Below are 24,703 nucleotides of genomic sequence, written 5' to 3'. Positions count from 1 at the left end.
AACGAAAATAAGTAAATGATTCTTAAATAACCTACTGCCGTACCTAGGTTACTGCAAGTTCTCAGCCAATTCGCGAAACTTTCTTTGTGGCCGTACTGGTGTAATCATGTTGGGAGGTGAATCTCTCTGTACTTTGAAAATAGTCTCCGAAGACTCTAGCACTTTATCCTTATTGCACGTTTCCGCAGCTACTACGCCCGTACACAGGCCGTCCAAATACTTCCGAGACTCTTTTTATTCGAGGTGTATGTGACGTCAGCACAGTAACTACGGTGGCAACTTGAACTGACGACTGTAAGCAACAGCTGTACACTGATCAGCCAGAACGTTACGCCTACCGACCTACTATCTATGCAAACCCGTCCAGCCGACAGCAGCGTCAGCTGTCGAGGAATGACTGCTGGTGAGACACACCCTCCGTGCAGATAGTGTCAGTGAGTGTGTTGTTCGTGTGTAGAATGGGAAAGGCCCGCGATCTGTTTGTGTCTAGCTGAGGGCGGATTGTGGTGGCCCGAAGGCTAGGCACGAGCATATTGGAAACAGCAAGTCATTTCAGATGTCGGACGTCCTACGCTGGCCGGTCTGATAAAATAGGACAAGCGGTTAACTAAGGGGGAAGTAACAACAGACTTTAATGCTGGGCAGAGTATAAGTTTGTCTGAACACAAAGTGCACGGAACACTTCTAAAGGGATGGGCCTCCGCAGCCAACGATCCACGACATCGGCAATGGATGTTGGCGCAGTGGCAGAGATTGCATGGTCTGATAAATCCCGAAACCTTCTTCATCATGCCGATGGGAGGGCGCGAATCCGTCCTCTTCCAGGGGAACAGCTCCTTAACAACTGTACTCAGGGACGGAAACTGGTGGCGGAGGCTCCATTACGCTCTCGTGAACATTAACATGGGCATCCGTGGGTCAAGTGGAGCTCGTGCAAGAAACCATGACGGCCAAGGAGTGCAGCACACTTATTGCAGACTACGTACACCCTTTCACGACGATCATGTTTCCCGACGGCAGTTGTATTTTGCGACAAGATAATGCGCCGTATCACAAGGCCAGGAGTGTAATGGACTGGTCGGAGGAACACAATGGCGGGGTCCAGTTGATGTGCTGGCCGCCCACCTCGCCACGTCTGAACGCTATCAGACATATATGGGGTGTGATTGAACGTGACGTCAGAGCTCATCGTCCCCCTTCCCAGAATTTACGGGAATTAGGTGACTTGTGTGTGCAGATGTGGTGCCAAGTCCCTCCAACGGCCTACCAAGGTCTCATTGCTTCTTTGCCATGAAGTGCCTAAGGTGGACAAACTGTCCGTTAGATAGGAGGTCATAATGTTCTCGCTGATCAGTGTATATTCGACTCTGCTACAGTATCTACATTTACACTAATGCTCATAAATTAAGGATAATTCTGGTACATGGTGAAACAACTTTCGGGTTTAAATCACCTCGGGGTATGACCATGCGGTGCATTTGACCAGCGGTCGTTGCACGGTGGCGCTGACAGCAGTCCACATAACCAGAGGTGTGCTGGTGCATGCCAGCGATTAAGTGTGCACACGTTTTCAGACGTGACTGCGTGTTGAAAATGGCTCCAAGAACACATATTGATGACGTTATGAGGAGTACAATACTAGGGCGACTGGAGGCTGGTCAAACACAGCAAGTCGTAGCACGGGCGCTCCGTGTACCACAAAGTGTAATCTCAAGATTATGGCAACGATTCCAGCAGACAGGAGACGTGTCCAGGCGCTACATTACGGGACGTCCACAATGTACAACACCACAAGAAGACAGATATCAGTGCCCGCAGACGGCCTCGGAATACTGCAGGTAGCCTTGCTCGGAACCTTACCGCAGCCACTGGAACAGTTGTCTTCAGACACACAGTCTACAGACGACTGAACAGACATGATTTATTCGCCTGGAGACCTGCAAGGTGCATTCCACTGACCCCTGGTCACAGGAGAGCCCAAAAGACTGGTGTCATCAGCAAACATTGGCCGACTGCTGTACACTGAAATCGTCAAGTCGTTTATGTATACAGGGAACATGAGCTGTCCTATCACTCTTTCCTGGGCACTCCTGACGACACCTTTGTCTCCGACGAACACTCACCGTCCAACATAACGTACTGGGTTACATTTCTTGAAGTCCTCTAGCCACTTAGGTATCTGGGAACCTATTCCGCACAGGTGGAGCTTTGTAGACGCTCTGGAAACGATAGTTCGCGAACGCACAATTACGTCCTTGCTTCTTCCTTCGCATAGACGTTCGTTTTCAACATTGTTCCTGGGACTGCAGATACTAAACTAACACAAAAGGTAATCCACGCGGCTGTGAAATGCATCCACGCAACCGCTACATTTCGCAAGTGTTCCCGAGGCGTTTGTTGCGCTTGTGGAGAGAAAAGGCTACGTACAGGCGAAGCTCTTATCTCGAGGTGGGCCATAAATCTGTGCCGTAAGCTACCGCGGTGTTGCGCGGCTTGCGGGCGAGGGCAGCAAACAGTCGCGTTTCTGAGGTTGATAACGCAGCTGCTCTGACGCACTTGCTGGAGAGACCTCCACCTGTAGCGACTCTACATACGGTTACACATAGCGAGAATTTCTGTGCAGCATCAAGAAAAGTACGCAGCGACCTCGCAGCCGCAAGAACCGAGACTTAGATCATCGCCAGTCCACATTGGTTTACGTTTTCTATAGTTACGTACACTACTACAGGCGTAATAGTGCTAATGTCAACAAAAGCACAATACTGGGGAAACAGTTTTTTGTAAGCGGTACTGCACAACTTTAGTATACTTAAAGAACACGATCACGAAATCACGAAAAGTTGTTTTAATGTGGATTTTTTTGTCTACAACTTCAGATCATCCATGCAGTTGCATGAGATGAACCATTTCACCGACATTGGGGCTCATGTGTCACACGATAGGTTATCGGAGAACTAGTGGGAATTTGGTGCATGTTGATACTATAATGTAGTGTCCCACTGGTAATGGGAAGCCAGCTGAAGTTTTGCAGCATTTGTATTATTACAGACTGCACCTAAAGGTTTCAAGTTTCATTGTTAACCCTCTGCTCCCGAGACGTCTCGCAATAAACATTAATTTTTCTTACCCACTTCCAGAGTATATGTTTGCATTGGGAAAAAAAGACACTATTGTCAAAAGACAGAGAGGTGCTAGACGCCGCAGGGCGTAGAAAATCTATGGTGATTGTTCGAAACCATCTGCCAACTGAAAGTGAAACAAGAAGAAAGTGCGTAAGGTGTGCTAAGGGGAAGAGGGAAATTAGAACAATGTTAAATTACTTCATGCAAAAACTGTTTCACGCTTATCGTAACTACGAGGATCGATGTGACTTTCACAGGGAACTCTCGAATTTGCATGTAGTGATCTACCGAAATGTCAAATATTGTGAAAATAAGTATAGTCCAAATCCTTTTCTGATAATACACCACTGGCCATTAAAATTGGTACACCAAGAAGAAATGCAGATGATAAACGGGTATTTGATGGACAAATATATTATAGTAGAACTGACATGTGATTACTGAGAAATCAGTACCCAGAACAACCACCTCTGGCCGTAATAACGGCCTTGATACGCCTGGGCATTGAGTCAAACAGAGCTTGGATGGCGTGTACAGGTAGGACGAGCCAGTAGCTCGGCCACCATTGACCAGACGTTTTTAGTTGGTTAGACATCTGGAGAATGTGCTGGCCAGGGCAGCAGTCGAACATTTTCCGTATCCAAAAAGGCCCGTACAGGACCTGCAACATGCGGTCGTGCATTATCCTGCTGAAATGTAGAGTTTCACAGGGATCGAATGAAGGATAGAGCCACGGGTCGTAACACATATGAAATGTAACGTCCACTGTTCAAAGTGCCGTCAATGCGAACAAGAGGTGACCGAAACGTAAAACCAATCTCACTCATTCCATCACGCCAGGTGATACGCCAGTATGGCGATGACGAATAAACGCTTCCAATGTGTGTTCACCGCGATGTCGCAAAACACGGATGCGACCATCATGATGCTGTAAACAGAACCTGGATTCATCCGAAAAACGACTTTTTGCCATTCGTCCACCCAGGTTCGTCATTGAGTACATCATCGCAGGCGCTCTTGTCTGTGATGCAGCGTCACGTGTAACCGCAGCCATGGTCTCCGAGCTGATAGTCCATGCTGCTGCAATCGTCGTCGAACTGTTCGTGCAGTCGGTTGTTGTCTTGCAAACGTCCCCATCTGTTGACTCAGGGATCGAGACGGGGCTGCACGAACCGCTACAGCAGTGCGGATAAAAGATGCCTGTCATCTCGACTGCTAGTGATACGAGGCCGTTGGGATCCAGCACGGCGTTCCGTATTACCCTCCTGAACCCACCGATTCCATATTCTGCTAACAATCATTGGATCTCGACCAACGCGAGCATCAATGTCGCGATACGATAAACCCCAATCGCGATAGGCTACAATCCGACGTTTATCAAAGTCGGAAAGGTGATGGTACGCATTTCTCCTCCTTACAAGAGGCATCACAACAACGTTTCACCAGGCAACGCCGGTTAACTGCTGTTTGTGTATGAGAAATCGATAGGAAACTTTCCTCATATCAGCACGTTGTAGGTGTCGCCACCCGCCCCAACCATGTGTGAATGCTCTGAAAAGCTAATCATTTGCATATCTTCGTCCTGTCGGTTAAATTTCGCGTCTGTAGCACGTCATCTTCGCAGTATAGTAATTTTAATGGCGAGTAGTGTATAGTTCATAAATGGAATTACATGTTTATTTATTTATTAACACTGTGACATACATTTTCATATTAGGTGCATTGTCCTGCCACTTACTGCCATGTACTCCATATCAGCCATCTTAGTAGTCAGTAGACATTGTGAGAGAGCAGAATGGCCGGCCAGTGTGGTCGAGCGGTTCTAGGTGCTTCAGTCTGGAACCGCACGACCGCTACGGCCGCAGGTTCGAATCCTGCCTCGGGCATGGACGTGTGTGATGGCCTTAGGTTAGTTAGGTTTAAGTAGTTCTAAGATCTAGGGGAATGATGCCCTCAGATGTTAAGTCCCATAGTGCCCAGACCCATTTTAACCATTTAGAGCAGAATGGGGCGCTCCGCGGAACTCACGGACTTCGAACGTGGTCAGGTGATTGGGTGTCACTTGTGTCATACGTCTCTACGCGAGATTTCCACACTCCTAAACATTCGTATGTCCACTGTTTCCGATGTGACAGTGAAGTGAAAACGTGAAGGGATACGTGCAAGACAAAAGCGTACACGCCAACCTCGTCTGTTGACTGACAGAGATCGTCGACAGTTGAAGGGGGTCGTAATGCGTAATAGGCAGACATCTGTCCAGACCATCACACTGGAATTACAAACTGCATCAGGATCCATTGCAAGTAGTATGACAGTTAGGCAGGAGGCGGGAAAACTTGGATTTCATGATTGAGCGGGTGCTCATAAGCCTTACATCAAGCCGGTAAATGCCAAACGACGCCTCGCTTGGTGTAAGGAATGTAAGCATAGAACGATTGAACAGTGGAAAAACGTTGTGTGGAGTGGCGAATCACGGTACATAATGTGGCGATCCGATGGCAGGGTGTGGGTATGGCCAATGTCCGGTTAACGTCATCTGTCAGCGTGTGTAGTGCCAACATAAAATTCGGAGGCGGTGGTGTTGTGGTGTGGTCGTGTTTATCATAGAGGGGGCTTTCACCCTTTATTGTTTTGCGTGGCACTATCACAGCACAGGCCATCATTGATGTTTTAAGCACCTTCTTGCTTCCCATTGTTGAAGAGCAATTCGGAGATGGCGATTGCATCTTTCAACACGGTCGAGCACCTATTAATAATGGACGGCCTGTGGTGGAGTGGTTACACGACAATAATGGATTGGCCTGCACAGAGTCCTAACCTAAATCTTATAGAATACCTTTGGCATGTTTAGGAACTCCGACTTCGTGCCAGGCCTCACCGACCGACATCGATGCCTCTTCTCAGTGCAGCACTCTGTGAAGAATGGGCTGCCATTCCCCAAGAAACCTTCCAGCACCTGATTGAACGTATGCCTTAGAGAGTGGAAGCTGTCAGCAAGGCAAAGGGTGGGCGAACACCGTATTGAATTCCAGCATTACCGATGGAGGGTGCCACGAACTTGTAAGTAATTTTCAACGAGGTGTGCGTATACTTTTGATCACATAGTGTAGGTCGTACGACAAATTATAAGGGGTGTCAAATGAAAACGATATAGATAAGAAAAACGTAGGTCAGCTGTTTGCTGTGTCAAAACTAATCACCGTGACTGACAATATATTTAACCGACTGTGAGAGAAGATGGTCAGTGCATTCAAAGATAATTGTTTGTGGTTGCTGCGAAACCGTCATTGTACCCAAGCGTGCACCTCTTCAACCGAAGCGAATCGTCAGCCACTATTATTTTTCTTCATGCCTCAAAAAATATGAAATCCGCATTGGGAGACCGTATGAGGTATGTGTAAGGGCTTCCACGCGAAACTTCTGCAGCATATTGGAAAATAAGTTGGTAACACGCTGGCGGGCAAATGGTTGCTAGGTTGTTTCTACTACGCTATACAAGTTTTGCTGAGATGCCTTTACACATGCTCCATACAGTAATTTCTTCTCATGCTATTTCCATATTTTTGGATCCCTGAAGAAAGACATTCGTGGCCAAAACGTTTTTCCATGAAGCCATTGACCATCTTCTCTCACAGTGGGATAAGTGGACTAACAATTATGAGGATTACTTTTGAAATAATAAACTGCTGAATTTCTTTCTCAGATTTTTTCGTTTTCGTTTGACTGCCCCTGTTACCCGTGGGACACATACGGTGTTATCAGTAAGAACAAATATGACGCGTTTCAGTGGACAGAAAATCTCCCCAAGGTTTGGTTTGTAATACATGGCGTGCCGTAGTTTCTACTAAAGGGCAGGCACATTAGAACATGTAGACAAATCATCCATCTCTATTGTCGCACTGAAAAACGTTGTCCAGTCACATTACTGTGACTCCAGAATGAGATTTCGACTCTGCAACGGAGTGTGCGCTGATATGAAACTTCCTGGCAGATTAAAACTGTGTGCCGGACCGAGACTGTGTACCAGGAAGTTTCATATCAGCGCACACTCCGCTGCAGAGTGAAACTCTCATTCTGGAAACATCCCCCAGGCTGTGGCTAAGCCATGTCTCCGTAATATCCTTTCTTTCAGGAGTGCTAGTTCTGCAAGGTTCGCAGGAGAGCTTCTGTAAAGTTTGGAAGGTAGGAGACTAGGTACTGGCAGAAGTAAAGCTGTGGAGACAGGGCGTGAGTCGTGCTTGGGTAGGACAGTTGGTAGAGCACTTGCCCGCGAAAGGCAAAGGTCCCGAGTTCGAGTCTCGGTCCGATATACAGTTTTAATCTGCCAGGAAGCTTCATTACTGTGACTACCGCCTGTGTTCGACGTCAACGTGCAGTAACCAGTCATAGACGGCAGGTGGCAGCACTAGCATTTAGGTTATATCAAGCACGTTGGGGGAGGGGAGAGGGGGGGACGTGGGAAACAGTGCATTCGTTGTCATAAAGCGGAAACGAAGCGGTTTACCTGACGTCCAAAGGACGTGATCTTTCGCTTTTGGCCAAGGGTAAAAGCATTCCAGAAACGGAGAAGTCTGTAAACTGTTCGCGTGCCGCCGTGGTTAAGGTATACCGTTCATGCCAAAATTGCGCTTTCCAGAACTGTCACCGAGGCAACTGAGGCATACCACAGGCCATAGATAACAGGGGTGAACGATGGCTGCGGGGATGTATCCGGCCGAATAAACGTGCAACTGTAGAGCAACCGACCGCCCAGATAAACCAAGGGGCTACCAACAGTATCTCCTCAACGACCGTTCAGGGAACATTGCTAGATATGGGCCTCAGCAGCAGGTGCCTGGTTCCTGCAAACTTGCTGACTGCTGTTCATTGGCGACCAAGGCTGGAGTGTGCAATTCATTATCGCAAATAGACGTCCACTGAGTGTGGACAGGTGGCCTTTTCAGATAAGTCACGTTGTACGCTCCATCGGACGGATGGCCATTGCCGTCTAAAGCATGAAATGTCTGAAAGAAATGCCCTGCAACAAGGCTGAAGAGTCCACGTTGGATTATGGACCATTGTGCTCTGGTGAAAGGTTTCGTAGTATTCCCTGGGTGACTTCAGCATTGTTGAAGGCACAACGGATTAACATAAGTATGCATCTATTCTTGGGAACCACGTCTACCGTTTGCTTTTCCTCGGCACGATGGCATCTACCAGCAGGACAATGCAACGTATCACAGAGCTTGCAAGGTACGTTGGTGGTTCACAGAGTACCATGATGAGTTTGGTGTACTCCCCTGACCGCCAAACTCCCCGGATTTAAACGTAATAGAGAATCTGTGGGACCACCTCGATCAGGTTGTTCTCGCCATGGATCCTCAAGCGAGAAATGTAGCGCAGCTGGCGACGGCACTGAAGTCATCACCGTCCCACATCCCTGTCGGTGTCTTCCAGAACGTCATTGACTCTGTTCCTGCATATCTCCTAGGGCTCCGCGCTGTAAACAGTGGTTATTCAGGTTTAACGTGTCTCAGGTTTAATGTGAATGGAGAGTACCGAACGTGCCTGCAGATAAAAACCCAGTGAACAGAGTTGCGAAGCGGGCTGCAGTTGCGCTTTTCTGGGTAATTCGTGCCAATGAATTGCACGCACGTATTGACGTCAGCCTCGTCACAATCGGTGCCTAATTGTAATGTGACCTAAAAACATAGAGAGATGCTCTCTCCACTGATGTGTGTCATTTGTCGTGAGGCTTTTGTGCAGTCATTTATTGAAATTCCAGAGGAGCTTATAAATAACCCTGTGTGCCCTACACCTGCCCGTCATGGAGGGAACATTTTACCTCTGACTATGGCAGATAATATCTTTCACTCCGAAAAGATTGGTAGTGAAATCGTTAAGAAAGTTGTATTGTCCACTATCTTATTCATTCTTCTATTACAATAATGGGGACTGTGATACAGCTTTGGTCACACAGTATGTGGAACAATGCAGTGGACTGACTAAAAAAAAAAAAAAAAAAAAAAAAAAACCGGATACTGATAAATGAATGGACGCACATGTAAGTGACAGATGCTGCAACTGATAATAATTATGTCCCTTTATCCTAATGTAATGGTATCCGTGACTCGGACATAGTCGCTTGACCGAAGATGGTTGTGCGGAAATAAATACACATCATAGGAATTTTGGTTGTTTCCAGACGCTATTCTTTAAACAATATAGAGAACAATATTTGCAGGCCACCAGATACGATGCGTATAAAAAGAATCTAGTTCATAAACATCCAGTGTACAGATTCTAAGACTTTCTCGCTAATTATAATATAATTTTTTAAAAAAACTACCATTTTAGCTGTAACTGAGAAGCACTTTCAGTATCAGGTTTCATGTCGGGCTTGTCACATTTTGCGACTAGCAATCCAAACTAAGTTCGCTTTTGTTCGTTCATGAGGTGTAGAGCGCAGTACAGATAGGTATCCGCGTTCCTTGAATTTTGGAAGACATTGTCTTAACGAACAAAATATGAGTTTACAGACTATCGGACAATATTTTTGACTGGTTTCAGGGCGTCCTACCAGATAGAAAACAAATTGTCTCTCTTAACGGGACGAAATCGACGGATGTAAAACTAGGTTCGGAAAGAGCCCAAGAATACTCATACTATTTTCATTACATTTTGAGACTGACGCCTGGACAGTAGGCATCCACAAGAATCTGGATCTCTCACAAGATGCCACATAACATGGGTTCTGGCCTGAATGCCATGGCAGCCACGGCGTACTCTTAAACAGATCAATATCCTCCCTCGAAATAATCGCTGTTAGCTGCTATGCAGGTCTACCAACGTCTGTATAACTACAGGAAACATTAATGAATTATGTTGGCAGGAAAGCTCCACACGGCTTCTCTTGTGACAGTCATGACCTCATCAACCAAATGAAAACTGCGCCTACGTAGTAGTGCGTACATGGGAGGAAAGAGACAAAAGTGGCATGGTGCGAGATCAGATGAGCACGGAGGATGTGACAAAACGGTGACCTGTGGGCTTGCAAGCTGCTCTTGGACAAGAGCAGACTGATGTGCAGGGGAGTTGTCGTGTAGCAACAGCCAAGTGTTTCCGTACCATGGCTAAAGACGCAAACGACGAAATGAATTACATAAAGGGCCGAGATCTCATTGTAACGGAATTTGTTTACCTTTGCGTCATCTTTGATGAATTCCATGTGAACAATTCCTTCTGAATCAAAAAGCAGCTCGAGCGCCACGCGCCACCTTGCCTTTTGACCTGTCTTGTCGCGGTTTTTTCTCTGCCGTGGCGGTTCTGGAGTTTTCCCGGTGATGGCGTGTCACTTCAGTTGGGGATCGTACGGATACAACCTGTTTTGGAGATAGCCCGGATAAACCCTGTTTCGTCTCCAGTTTTGATCCGGTTAGAAACGTGTGATCATCGTCAGCACTACTGATCAGGTTTTCACAACTCGTCATGCGATCACCACACTAGTCTTGCGTCAGGATGCACACTGCGCAGCGTAACACGCGACATGTCCAGGTCATCAGTCAGAATTTTGTAGCAGATACCTCTTATGCTGCTGCGGGGTCGTCTACCGACTGGGAACGGTTTGCACCTATCAATGTTGCAAACTCTTCAGTCTTGCGTCCAGTTCGAAACGAAACTGGCGGGAAATTATTCACAATTCGACCTTTCTTAATGAGGTGGCCAAGAGATTGCACTGTCTCTGTTGATCATCCTCCCCTCAACGAGCATCTCGCGCACTCGTAACAAGGTTGTCAAGACGGCGTGTGCTGTTGCCCCGTATTGATGAAAATATCCATACAGTCGTTCATCTTCGGTGAGCTGAACTATATATGGATTAAACAGTTTCTGGACATATCAGTTAGCATTAAAAGTTTGGTGAAAGAAACGGGTTATTCGGATACAGACAGGGCGCTCCAAATTCCAAATTTGGAATCATGTAGTGGCTCTCCGAAGTACGCTTGGGGATTTTATGGTGCACAATGGTGCTTGTTCTGTGAGTTCACGTACGCTCACAGATTGAACCAGTCCTTGAATAAAAAATGAAAAACTTTGGATCCAAAAGTCCTGATTCCACTTCGCTTAGAAACCGCGAGGAGAACTGAACACGCGAAAACTCGTATAGACGCTTTAACTCATGCACAATAGTAAATTTGTAACTATACAGGTGCAAGTTATTTTTCATAACGTTTCTTACTTTCCACTCGCACAGATAAAAGGCACTGAAATTTTATCGGATTATGTTCTGGGTTTTCCTCCATTCTAGGTATGTTTTCTGGGTTCGAAGTGTTTTCAGATACAGTGATGGTGATAAAATCCCAACACCAAGAGATAATTAATGAAGAGTAATGAAATTTAGGGGATACATTTGTGTAGGTAACATGTTTACGTGATAAACATAGCAAGCGCGTTGTAAGCGCGAGAAAAGCCATTGCCATTATGGAATGCTGGTAAATTAATAATGGATATAACCGCTACAATGTTGAATGCAAGAATACAAACGTGCAAGCATTATGTTGTACAGGTACTGGATGTCAATAGGTAGACTGTTGCACTTGGTCAATACAGGGACAGTTAACACTGTTTGTGGTTGACGCTGAAGTTGTCGTCGGATGATATTCCAGATGTGCTCGATTCGAGACAGATCTGGTGATCGAGCAGGCCAAGGCAACATGTCGACACTCCGTAGAGTATTTTAGGTGTGATGTCCTTACGTTAGTTAGCTTTAAGTAGTTCTAAGTCTAAAGAACTGATGACCTCAGATGGCTTAGAACCATTTGAACCATTTACCACCGTAGCCAGGAATCATATACAGTGGCTACGTTACTGCCAAGTCTCTTTGCAGCTACACAGAAGAAACATCCAGCTTCTCGTAGACCTGTTACACGACGTCGTTCAAATCAGTGAGGTGTTGATAACCGCGTCTTTGCCGCCTTATAGGCATTCTTAACTAACACCAACTCATTACGTCCAGTATCAAAACTAACGAACGCTCACGACAGTTACAGCGTGTATTTAAAGCGAACCTGATTTGCATCCTCATAGTAGGGCTATTAGAGCCAATCTTTTGCGACTGGCGCGAAATCTGATTAAACTTCACCTTTCAGATGTAGAAACACTCCTACTAACTATCGTTTATCTCGTACAATCCTTCTCGGAGTTGGGATTTCTTTTTTTTTTTTCGTCCGTGTACTTACAGATTTTTGTGTCTCACAGAGCCCGTATCGTGCCATTTTGCCACTAGGTTTTACATTGCAGATTTTTCTGGAAATTTTGCGAAAACACTTCCAGTCTTATACATTTGCACCGACGCTTCTGTACACCTTCCCAACGAAATGTGCTTCGCATAACACTCGACAATGAACACGTCCTGTTGTATCATGTGCACCGTTTCGGGTTGCATTCGGCTGATCACGAAAAACGTGTAATACCGCCACTCGGTAAATGTAATGCGACAGCGGTGTTCTCAGGGTAGAGCACGCGTGAGATGTGCAAGCACAGACGTGTAACAGTAACCTATTGATGGATCGCCGGCCGGAGTGGCTGACCGAAATCGCACCTGGGCAAACGAAACTTAAGACCTCACCTCTGAATAGTTGGAAGCATGAAATTCCGCAGTAAAATGCAAAAAAAGCGGTTCTAGACGCTACAGTCTGGAACCGCGCGACTGCTACGGTCCCAGGTTCGAATCCTGCCTCGGTTGGATGTGTATGATGTCCTTAGGTTAGTTAGGTTTAAGTAGTTCTAAGTTCTAGGGGACTGTTGACCTCAGAAGTTAAGTCCCATAGTGCTCAGAGCCATTTATTTTATTTTATTATTTTATTTTTTATTGATGCATCGGTCCTACGGTCTTCAGCATTTTCCGTTACGGTTAGCTCTCCTATACATTAGTGTGCCTTCTGCGTCAGATGGCTCTGAGCACTATGGGACTCAACTGCTGTGGTCATCAGTCCCCTAGAACTTAGAACTACTTAAACCTAACTAACCTAAGGACATCACACACATCCATGCCCGAGGCAGGATTCGAACCTGCGACCGTAGCAGTCGCACGGTTCCGAACTGCGCGCCTAGAACCGCGAGACCGCGGCGGCCGGCCCTTCTGCGTCAGTCTTACAAATATTTTGCGGGCCAGTTCCATTTTGCCAACCCTATGCATAAGATGAGTCTACTTGCAATGTCATCACAACACGCGGTAGATGTGCACTGTGACCGATAACCATCGCCAAGTGTTTTCTTTTTTTCTTTTCTTTTTCAAATTATGGTTCACCTCAGAATGAACAAAGCATAGTAACGAGTGGTTATAAGTTAAGTGAAGTTACTCACAGAGATCCAATGTGACCTCTAATTATCGTGTGGGCCGTAGTGGCCGAGCGGTTCTAGGTGCTTCAGTCTGGAACCGCACAACTGCTACGGTCGCAGGTTCGAATCCTGCCTCGGTCATGGATGTGTGTGATGTCCTTAGGTTAGTTACGTTTAAGTAGTTCTAAGCTCTAGGGGACTTATGACCTAAGATGTTGAGTCCCATAGTGCTCAGAGCCATTTGAACCATTTTCTTAATTCAAGAAAGTCATACAGAAATGTTTCCATGTGTAGTGGATTAGAAACAAAGATGTAGGCAAAGAATGTCAAACAAGTGAGAAGGGCTTGTAAATTACAGATTGCAGCGATCAGTCGTCCTTTTTAATTTTATTGGCAGATCTAGATTTCAGCTTGAAGCTAGCCATTCTCAATGAATACATATTCAATGAACTGTGGATGTAGCCCAACCAACAGGCGTTACATGCATTGAGCGAAAATAATAGTGATATCATTGAGAATGGCTAGCTTCTAGCTGAAATCTAGATCTGCCAATAAAATTTAAAAAGGACGACTAATCGCTGCAATCTATAATTTACAAGTCAATATAACAGTCGCTGAATGCAACAGTTTTCTGAATGGTCGGTAACCTGATGAAGTGAGAAAGACATAAGGTTAATTGTATTACTAACTGCCACTTATACGATTCGTTAATTTTGTTCGCCGGAGACGTCGACGAGATGCTACACAGCGCCAGATTTGCATCTAGTGGGCAAAATAGGAACCCATTTTTTTCCAGCGTACATCGGTTCCGAATAACGCATTACAATGTCTACAACGTTTTGCTGCAATACGATAATTACAGCCGACACCGGACCTTCGTGAGTAGTTACTATCCCCGTGGTTGTGCGGAAGACGCAGTAGAGAGTTGAAGTCTGTCCCACAGCTCGTCATCCGTTACGATTTTCCCTTCCTCCTCCCCCTGAGAGCGGATTCCAGCGCCTCCAATTTTCGGTCTGTGCTCTCACATTACATCCTCTAATCCGTGAAGAAGCCATGCAACGCACTGTGCGCTCGTGGCTGTGGGGATTAGATGCGAGAGGGCGGAGGGTTGCGTCAGGTGTCACTTACTAATACGAGAGCACATGTTGTCGTCAAACCGCTGAGATACACATCGGTCAGTCACCAGACGTAGGGTGGGTTGTCTAATGGGGAGGAACGCCTCCACCGTTCCACGGCGTTTTCATACCAACAAGCATTCTATCAGTACACTCGCTTCACAGTAGTTACCCTCAGAATATAACGAAATGGTCATCACAATTCCTACCATCAGACTTTAAATCCACTTGGTTGGATGTAATCTATGGGAAGATTCCCACTAGCGAAAAGTAACAGAATGTCATTCTAACCCCAGACCATCTCCGCGGGAAGTCTCCGTTACAGGACACGCTCGCTCATAAATTCATTTGGTTAGATCAAAATGGAATGTGGTCGTGGACAAGAGAGGACTGGCTTTAATAACCAGAACGAGCCCTACCATTGGAAACATGAAAGTCATTTTTCAGCCGAACTGGTACATGTTCTTATGGACAAAACACCGGTAGTATAAAACTTCTTGGCAGATTAAAACTGTGTGCCCGACCGAGACTCGAACTCGGGTCCCGAGTTCGAGTCTCGGTCGGGCGCACAGTTTTAATCTGCCAGGAAGTTTCATATCAGCGCACACTCCGCTGCAGAGTGAAAATCTCATACCGGTAGTCTACTTGGTACGTGTCTCATTTTACTCACTACTCGATCACTATAGCCACTTTGGATACATTGGACTTTTTATTTGCAACACCGACATTGGATTACGCTACAACAGCCTGGGAAAAAATTCATTGAGTGGTTCCGAAAGTTTTTAATCATTTCTCTTGGTTTGCACTGGCGGGAAATGCAAGTATTAATTCAACGATGGCCGTCGATGCTCTTGGAGTGCTAATGGTCTTATCCTGAAGAAGGTCTTCTTTTTCTTTTTTTCCCTTTTAAGCTGGTTGAATTTAATTTCAAGAGTCAAGATTAAAAAAGAAAAAGAAGAGAAGTAAAAGGAAGAAAACCATTGCAGACATTAATGTAAGAAGCTAGACATGGAAAGCATTTTTGGAGAGGGCGTGCTATTCGGAGAGCTGGGAAGAAAAAGAACCGGGAAAGAGCATACATGAAAACTGAGATATCGCGGGATCGTTTCCTGGTGGAACAACGGAGATTTTTCCTGGTAGTGTTGTATTATTTGCGCATCTTGTGGCGAGGATCGTGCCCGGAAATAAAAAGGTCGCTTGTTAAAGTCCTGATTAGACACTGAAATTTTTGAGTCTATCTTTAACCTCGTCTTCACGTCTCAGTGATGTGAAGATTCGACAGGGACGACATATAGTTCGGATTCAACGGTAAACTGTAGGTCCCCTCTCCCAGATAGGATTAGTGGCGTAAGCGAAGCAGCGTCCAATCGAAAGACTGGAACCAGCCCGTTGAGCCACAAGGAATTTTATTACTTACTACTACTCAGGCTGCGTATGAGAAGATATCATTCGTGAGTAGCGCGGAGTGACGTCGTCTTACTTTTGAAGGGTCTCCGCAACTCGTGCAGTGTACAACGCCGAATGTCCATTATGATTATCCGGGCTGTTATGCCGTGGTCGGTTGATGAATTTTGTCTCAATTCCCAACCTTTCGTCCCCGTCTGCGGGAGACATCTTCAGGGGGGGGGGGGGGGGGGGGTCCAACACACCCGCTGGCTCTCTACTGACTGCCGCTAAATTCCGTGTCCGCGCGCTCCCGCGCCGCGGTGTGACGTCACGTGTTTTGAAAACGTCAGTGCAATTGGCCGCTGTCCGCTGCCGTCGATCGCCGTTGCCATCACCCAGCAGTGGACGGGTGGTACACATCTTCTTTAACATCGGCATACATATACTGTTTAATTTCACGCCCTCCTCCTTTCGATTGAAATTATTAGGGTGTTTAGCGATTTCGATTGCCTCCTTGTAAAGCCTTTCGTAATATCCGCTTGTGGCAGCTAGTACTTGCGTCTCCTCGAAACGAATATGGTGGTTCCCTGGCTGGAAATCATGCTCCGCAACAGCTGATAGTTCCGTTTCTCCTCTTCTACAATTGCCCTTGTGCTCTTCCAAACGTTTTGAAACAGTTCTTTTAGTGGTACCCACATAGACATCTCCACAGTCGCATGGGATCCTATACACTCCAGCTTTTTCCAATGGTTTGCGAGCGTCCTTGGCAGGCTTAAGGTATTCCTGTATCTTCCTGGTGAGCTTGTAAATTACGGTAATATTCCGCTTCGTCAAGATCCTCCGTATTCTTTCCGTTTGATTTTTAACAAACGGTAGGAAAACCTTAGATTTTGCAGTAGCCTGTACGTCACTTTGATTTCTGCGTGGCTGTCTCAACGCACGTTTTAATTCGACGGACGAACATCCGTTCTTCATTAGTGCATTGTGGGGATGTTCCATCTCCGCGTCGAGCAACTCTGGTTCACAAATATTTCTAGCTCTGTCCGCTAACGTCTTGATAACACCCCGCTTCTGTTGTGGGTGGTGGTTCGATTCCCGGTGCAAATAACGGTCCGTGTGCACGTTTTGCGGTATAATGAGTAGCCCAAACTACCATTTTCGTGTCTAAAAACCAGCACATCGAGGAAATGTAATTTGCCGTCTACCTCCTCCTCCATTGTAAGCTGAATTCTCGAGTTTATAGTGTTCAGATGTTCGTGTAACCGGCTTAGTTCCTCTCTGCCATGCCTCCACAGCACAAACGTCTCATCCACGTATCGGAACCGTACATTTGGTTTTTTGCTGGCAGTACCTAAGGCCTGTTCTTCGAATTTCCTCATAAAGAAGTTTGCAAATACGGGGCTTAGGGGGCTTCCCATAGCCACGCCATCCGTTTGCTCATAAAACTGTTCATTCCAGTTGAAGTATGTGGTCGTCAAACAACACTTAAACAGTTCTGAAATATCGGCAGGAAAAATTCGATCCAGCTGTTCCAATACATCATTAAGTAGCCGGCCGAAGCGACCGTGCGGTTCTGGGCGCTGCGGTCTGGAACCACGAGACTGCAACGGTCGCAGGTTCGAATCCTGCCACGGGCATGGAAGTGTGTCATGTCCTTAGGTTAGTTAGGTTTAACTAGTTCTAAGTTCTAGGGGAGTGATGACCTCAGAAGTTGAGTCCTATAGTGCTCAGAGGCATCATTAAGCGGAACCATGGTATACAGCGATACCACATCGAAGCTGATCAGTATGTCCTCCGGCTGGACCATTCTCCCATTCAATCTGCTGATGAAATGTGTGGAATTCTTTATATAAGAGCCCGAACGGCCCACATGTGGTTTTAACAGCGTAGTCAAAAACTTGGCTAACGAGTAGGTGGGCGAACCAATGGCACTTAGTATCGCCCTTAACGGTACATTTTCTTTGTGAATTTTGGGCAATCCATAAATCCTCGGTGGGAGCGCAACCGAATTGCGTAACAGCGTCGAATGACAACATGACAGCTGCAATCCTTCGAACGCCGGGGCGAATGGAAGCGAACCCGTACAAACAAACATTGGCAGATGATTCTCTAGTGCTCACTATATCACTCGCTTGTATCTGCGAACAAGCGTTTACACTAGAGGGAACGAAAGAGAATACGAGTTATCGAGTATAGCCAATGAACACCGCGTTTTTGTTTTTTGGCGGTAATAATTGGCACACAGGATACAACAGTATACAGTTAGAGCCACGATGCAAAACTTTGATATCCATAAAAGTAATTTTTTCGTGGCGAGGCCACTGTTTTTGACGAAGTAAGCCAACTGAGATGGGAAAAGAACGAGCTAGTGCCTGAATTTATTCGTAAGCGTGAAGCGCTGGATGCAGCGCCCTTAGCACCGAACTGCAGCTTAGCTTTTCGTAGCGTTATTCCAAAACTTTGCACATTTGCTGCTTCGTGAGGTACAGTACATCTAATTTTCTGACGTCTGCAGTAACATACGCGAAGCACTTTAAGGATTTTTTATGAGGAAGACAATGTAAATAAAATATTATTAATAAAAGATGTCCTGTGATTAGGGCCTCCCGTCGGGTAGACCGTTCGTCAGGCGCAAGTCTTTCGATTTGACGCCACTTCAGCGACTTGTGCGTCGTTGAGGATGAAACGATGATGATTAGGACAACAAAACACCCAGTCGCTGTGAAAATCTCCGACCCCGCCGGGAATCGAACCCGAGCCCTTAGGATTGACTTTCTGTCACGCTGACCACTCAGCTTCCGGGGGCGGACAATATGTTTAATGAAACATGAAATATATATTCCGCCTATCACATTGGCTACTTTATAGATTTTGCTATAATTTTTTTAGTGGAAGAAAATTGTAATTACCAACATTCTCCACCAAATGCGAAAATATTTTGTTGACGCCGACCTACATAGGGAGAAGCGATAATCGTATTAAAATAGGGGAAATCAGAATGGTTCAAATGGCTCTGAGCACTTTGGGACTTAACTTCTGAGGTCATCAGTCCCCTAGAACTTAGAACTACTTAAACCTGCCTAACGTAAGGAAATCACACACATCCATGCCCGAGGCAGCATTCGAGCCTGCGATCGTAGCGGTCACGCGGTTCCAGACTGCAGCGCCTAGAACCGCTCGGCCACCCCGGCCGGCGGGAAATCAGAGCTCGCAAGGAAAGATATAGATGTTCGTTTTTTCCGTGCGCTGTTTGAAAAGTCAAATACAGAGTTCGATGAACTCTCTGCCAGGGATTTAAGTGCCATTTGCGGAGCATCCGCGTAGATGTATGTGTAGATGTATGTGTAGATGTAGATATGCTCTCCACGTCACACATCAACACAGGTCTGTCACGTTGTACGACGAACATCAGTGCTTCTAATACTAGCCAATAATGCTTACAAACAGGGCTTCTGCTGTCTGTTTTCCTCGCCAAGATAATTGTTCACTTGTATGGGACGTTTTTGTCTGCTCGACAGCGGAAGCCCCATTTGCAAAAGTCAGATCTATTGATGTACGTCGTGTGACAGACTTATGTCGATATGTGGTGTGGGAAGCATATGACAGCAGATGGGTTTCTGTGTGTACGTCTAAGTGAAAACTCAGCGATCCACACGTAAGCGCATGACAGAGTGTTCGTCCAGCCACATTCACACTATTTCTCCACAGTCCCTCTCTCGAACAGGACGTGAGGGAAATTGACACATCAGACTTTCCGTGCCAGCTCCGATGTATCTCATTTGATTACAGTGATCATTTTTTCCCATGTAGGTGGCAGCCAGCAACATATTTTCGCATTCGTACTGACAGTTGGTGATTGAAATTTAGTAAAGATATCTCGCCGCAACTAGAAACGCCTTTGTTTTACTCAATGCCACCACAACACGCTTCTCTTAATCGTGAGTCGTTGCCCCCTTCTATGTGATAATACAAAACGAGATGGCCTTCGTTAAACTTTCTCGATGTCCAGCGTCAATCCTATTTGATGAGGATCCCATACCGCGCAGCAGTACTCCAGAGGAGGACGGACAAGCTTAATGTAGGCAATTTCTTTAGTACATCTTTTCGGTGTTCTACCAATAAAACACAGTCTTTGGTTCACCTTCCCCACGGCATTATCAACGAGATCGTTCCACTTCACATTGTTCGTAATTGTAATCCCTACGTATCTGGTTCAGCCGGTCGGTGTGGCCAAGTGGTTCTAGGAGCTTCAGTCTGGAACCGCGCGACCGCTACGGTCGCAGGTTCGAATCCTGCCTCGGACATGGATGTGTGTGATGTCCTTAGGTTAGTTAGGTTAAAGTAGTTCTAATTTCTAGGGGACTGATGACCTCAGAAGTTAAGTCCCACAGCGCTCATAGCCATTTTAACCATTTTTTGGTTCAGCTGACAGCCTCTAAATTGTGTTTTTCATCGTGTAACCGAAATTTAAAGAGTGCTTTCAGTACTCATGCTGATGACCTCACACTTTTTGTTGCTTAGAGTCAATTGTCACTTTTCGCACCATACAGATATTTTATCAAAATCATTTTCCAATTGGTTTTCGTCTTCTGATGACTGTGTACGACGTCATCTGCAAACAATATAAGAACAGTGCTCAAACTGCCTCCCAAAACGTTTGTTTGAATTAGGAACTGCAGAGGGCCTACAACACTTCCTTGGGGAACGTCAGATGTTACTTCTGTTTTACTACGTGAGTTTCCAACACTTGCTAGGAAATGAGACCTGTCTGATAGGAAACTTTATGTTAATTTTCAAGATCAGGACATTTTATACGTTTACCTATATTATCAAAATGTTTTATTGTAAAGCAACTTCACGTCATTTAAAAATTATGCTTCGTACCGAAGCTATTGATCAATAAAGCATATTTCAGGGTCAGCAGTTTATGATGGTAGCACGAATTTCTTCAAGCATTACGTTGGTGCATAAGTTCGTAGCGATTTTTCCCTAAGTTAACTACAACAGATACAAATAACAGAGACGTCAGTCACCAATAGTATATTCTCCTTTACTATTTGCAAGACTGTCATAACGTTGGGGTAACTTTTCGGTTCAGCCACTGTAGAAACCAAGTGGTTTTGAGGCAAAGAACTCGTCAGGTCATGTTCGGAAAGCTCTTTCATCAGGAAAGGAAGTTCGTTGAAGGTACTTCGACAGTGAGCGGAAAAGATGAAAATCTGAGGATGCAAGATGAGGTGAATAAGGTGGGTGCGGAATGATTTCCCAAGTCAACTACTGTCTTGTGTTTTTTGTCCGAGTAGCATAATGCGGGCGGGCGTTATCGTGGGGTAGCATCACTTCACGAAGACTTCCTGGTCGTTGTTCTTGGGCCGCGATTGCATGATGTTTCAGTTGTTGACAGTAAATATCAGCAGTGGCGGTTACACCTAGGGAAAGCAATTCGTAATACACCACGCCGTCGCCGTTCCACCAGATGCATAACATATCTTTTATGGAAGCGCGCAGGTCTTTGCACGGCGTATTGCTGCGTTGTTTGGGCTCAACCATTCCTTTCTTTTCCTTATGTTAGAATAAAGAGGCAATTTCTCGCTACGAGTAACGCTACAGGATAGGAATAGTGGGGTTGTTAACGAGCGATTTGATGACGAGCAAGCAGAGATGCATACATGGCTACCCGTTGGTTTGTGTTATTTTGGCTTAGACAGCATGCATTACCCGTACAGCCGGCCGCGGTGGTCTCATGGTTCTAGGCGCGCAGTCCGGAACCGTGTGACTGCTACGGTCGCAGGTTCGAATCCTGCCTCGGGCATGGATGTGTGTGATGTCCTTAGGTTAGTTAGGTTTAAGTAGTTCTAAGGTCTAGGGGACTAATGACCACAGCAGTTGAGTCCCATAGTGCTCAGAGCCATTTGAACCATTTTTGAACCATTACCCGTACACTCCATTTTTGATCCTTCCGCATTTGATGCAAAGTCGCGCTATGGAGAAATGTTCACAGTACATCACATCTGCCAATTCTCGAGTACATTGACACGGATCATTGTGGATTAATGCGTTCAAACGATATTTATCAAGTCCCGGAGGGCTTCCTGAACTTGAAGGGTCACTAACGTGAAAACGACCCCTCTTAAAACGATAAAACCATTTTCTGGCCCCGCTCTGTCCAATGACATTATCCTCACAGACGGCACAAATTTTTCTGCCCGTTTCCGATGCTGTCAGCCGTCTTTTGAAGTGAAAATATGTAGGAATTGTTCCGATTGCTCCTCTTGGAATTCCATTTTAAAGTGTCCACAGCCTCACTCGCTATCCCCTAATGACAAAATGGCAATGTGTGAACTCAAACATCAACTGTGAACTACAAATAAACAACAACAATCGGTACGTTCGATACAGTTCCCAACAGTCCTTTAATGAACAAAGTAAGAGCATATCGACTATCAGACCAATTGTGTGATTGGACTGAGGAGCTCCTATATAACAGAACGCAGAGAAGTCTTCCGAAGTAAGAGTGATTTCAGGTGTGCCGCAGGGTAGTGTCGTACGACCGTCGCTATTCACAATACACATAAATGACCTTGTCGATGACATCGGAAGTACACTGAGGCTTTTTGCGGATGATGCTGTGGTATATCGAGAGGTTGTAACAATGGAAAATTGTACTGAAATGCAGGAGGATCTGCAGCGAATTGACGCATGGTGCAGGGAATGGCAACTGAATCTCAATGTAGACAAGTTGTAAGTAGGCTGTTTCGGTTTTTATGTTGGTATCGTCACCTAACTCTCTGTATGAAAATCACTGTGCTTGCGCAGGCTGTGACTGGTTGGCATTGTTGAAATATTCTCTATTGTAGTGTTGGGCAGTTGGCTGTTGGCGCGTAGCGTTGCGCAGTTGGAGGTGAGCTGCCAGCAGTGGCGGATGTGGGGAGAGAGATGGCGGACTTTTGAAAGCGGATGATCTGGACGTGTGTCCATCAGGGACAGTAAAATTGCAAGATTGGGTGTCCACTATTAAGGTAAAGACATTGTTTGTTCTCTATCAAAATCTTTCATTTGCTAACTATGCCTATCAGTAGTCAGTGCCTTCAGTAGTTAGACTCTTTCATGCAGTATTGGCGCTTGCTGTAATGCAGTAGTTCGAGTAACGAAGATTTTTGTGAGGTAAGTGGTTCATGAAAGTTATAGGTTATTGTTAGCCAGGGCCATTCTTTTGTAGGATTATTAAAAGTCAGATTGCGTTGCGCTAAAAATATTGTGTGCCTGTTTAAGCATAGTCATTTATAATTTTTGTAAGGAGACATTTCAAAGTGTAATGTGCTGCGAATACATAGAAAGAAAGATCCTTTATCATTTAGCTACAATATAGCAGGTCAGCAACTGGAGGCAGTTAATTCCATAAATTATCTGGGAGTAGGCATTAGGAGTGATCTAAAATGGAATGATCATATATAGTTGATCGTCGGTAAAGCAGATGCCAGACTGTGATTCATTGGAAGAATCCTAAGGAAATGCAATCCGAAAACAAAGGACGTAGGTTACAGTTCGCTTGTTCGCCCACTGCTTGAATACTGCTCAGCAGTGTGGGATCCGTAGCAGATAGGGTTGATAGAAGAGGTAGAGAAGATCCAACGGAGAGTAGCGCGCTTCGTTACAGGATCATTTAGTAATCGCGACGTAGCGTTCTCGCTTCCCGCGCACGGCCTCCCGGGCCGATTCCCGGCGGGGTCGGGGATTTTCTCTGTCTCGTGATGACTGGGTGTTCTGTGACTTTCATCATCATTTAATCGTCATTGACTCGCAAGTCGCTGAAGTGGCGTCAACTAAAAAGGACTTGCAATGCGACTGCCGAACTTCCCCGCATGGGACCTCCCTGCCAACAATGCCATACGATCATTTCATTTCAGTAATCGCGAAAGCGTTACGGAGATGATAGATAAACTACAGTGGAAGACTCTGCAGGAGACGCTCAGTAGCTCGGTTCGGACTTTTGTTGAAGTTTCGAGAACATACATTCACCGAGGAGGCAAACAGTATATTTCTCCCTCCTACGTATACCTCGCGAAGAGACCGTGAGGATAAAGTCAGAGAGATTAGAGCCCACACAGAGGCATACCGACAATCTTTCTTTCCACGAACAATACGAAACTGGAACAGAAGGGAGGACCGATAGAGGTACTCAAGGTACCCTCCGGCTTGCGGAGTATGGATGTAGATGTAGATGAAACACAACCACTGGAACCGGAATACCAATATGAAAAACAAATACGATACAAAGTTATGCACCAGCTGAGGAGCAGATTTGACTAATATTATTTAAACCGTGAGGACACTAATGTTTCATAATTCTGCATCACAATCAGTTATCAACAAAGTGGTCGGCAACGTTCGTGTGGGGAAGTGTTCGGCGACTCACCGTGGTCGCCGTAGGCGGCGGCTGCGGCTGCAGCGACGAGGCAGGCTGCCAGCAGGAGCCGTCCGTTCTTGGGGAGCGCCATCGCCGTGTGTCGCGTGCAGAGCCCGGAGGACTAGTGCCGCCTGAGGCCTCCCTCGGCCGAGACGCCGCGTGCCCAGAAACCGAGACGCCGCCCCTGCAGGCGTGGGCGGACATTAGCGTGTTAAGGTAGCACGCGCGCGCGCCGCAGTACCGCCCACGACTCCCCCGCCAGTAGGTCGCGATGCGACACTCTACCCAGCGGCTGCCGGGGACGTCCGGCCGCTCCGGAGGTCCGAGCCTCTGAGTTACTGCCTATTGTCCACAGT

General features: G+C 46.1%; 1 protein-coding gene across 1 annotated transcript in view; it reads right to left on the bottom strand.

The window, feature by feature from the left end:
* Positions 1-24,480, bottom strand: part of LOC126336562 (uncharacterized) — a 203,649-nt gene extending 179,169 nt beyond the window's left edge. Inside the window, exon 1 of the mRNA XM_050000411.1 lies at positions 24,357-24,480. Within this exon, the coding sequence (XP_049856368.1) occupies positions 24,357-24,438 (82 nt within the window). The 5' untranslated portion in view covers positions 24,439-24,480. The remainder of the gene's footprint in view (positions 1-24,356) is intronic.
* Positions 24,481-24,703: the final 223 nt, after the last annotated feature.

Source organism: Schistocerca gregaria, chromosome 2, assembly GCF_023897955.1.
Source record: "Schistocerca gregaria isolate iqSchGreg1 chromosome 2, iqSchGreg1.2, whole genome shotgun sequence".
Taxonomy (NCBI): domain Eukaryota; kingdom Metazoa; phylum Arthropoda; class Insecta; order Orthoptera; family Acrididae; genus Schistocerca; species Schistocerca gregaria.
Note: the sequence above shows the minus strand (reverse complement) of the source record. Positions and strands in the feature narration are given on the sequence as shown.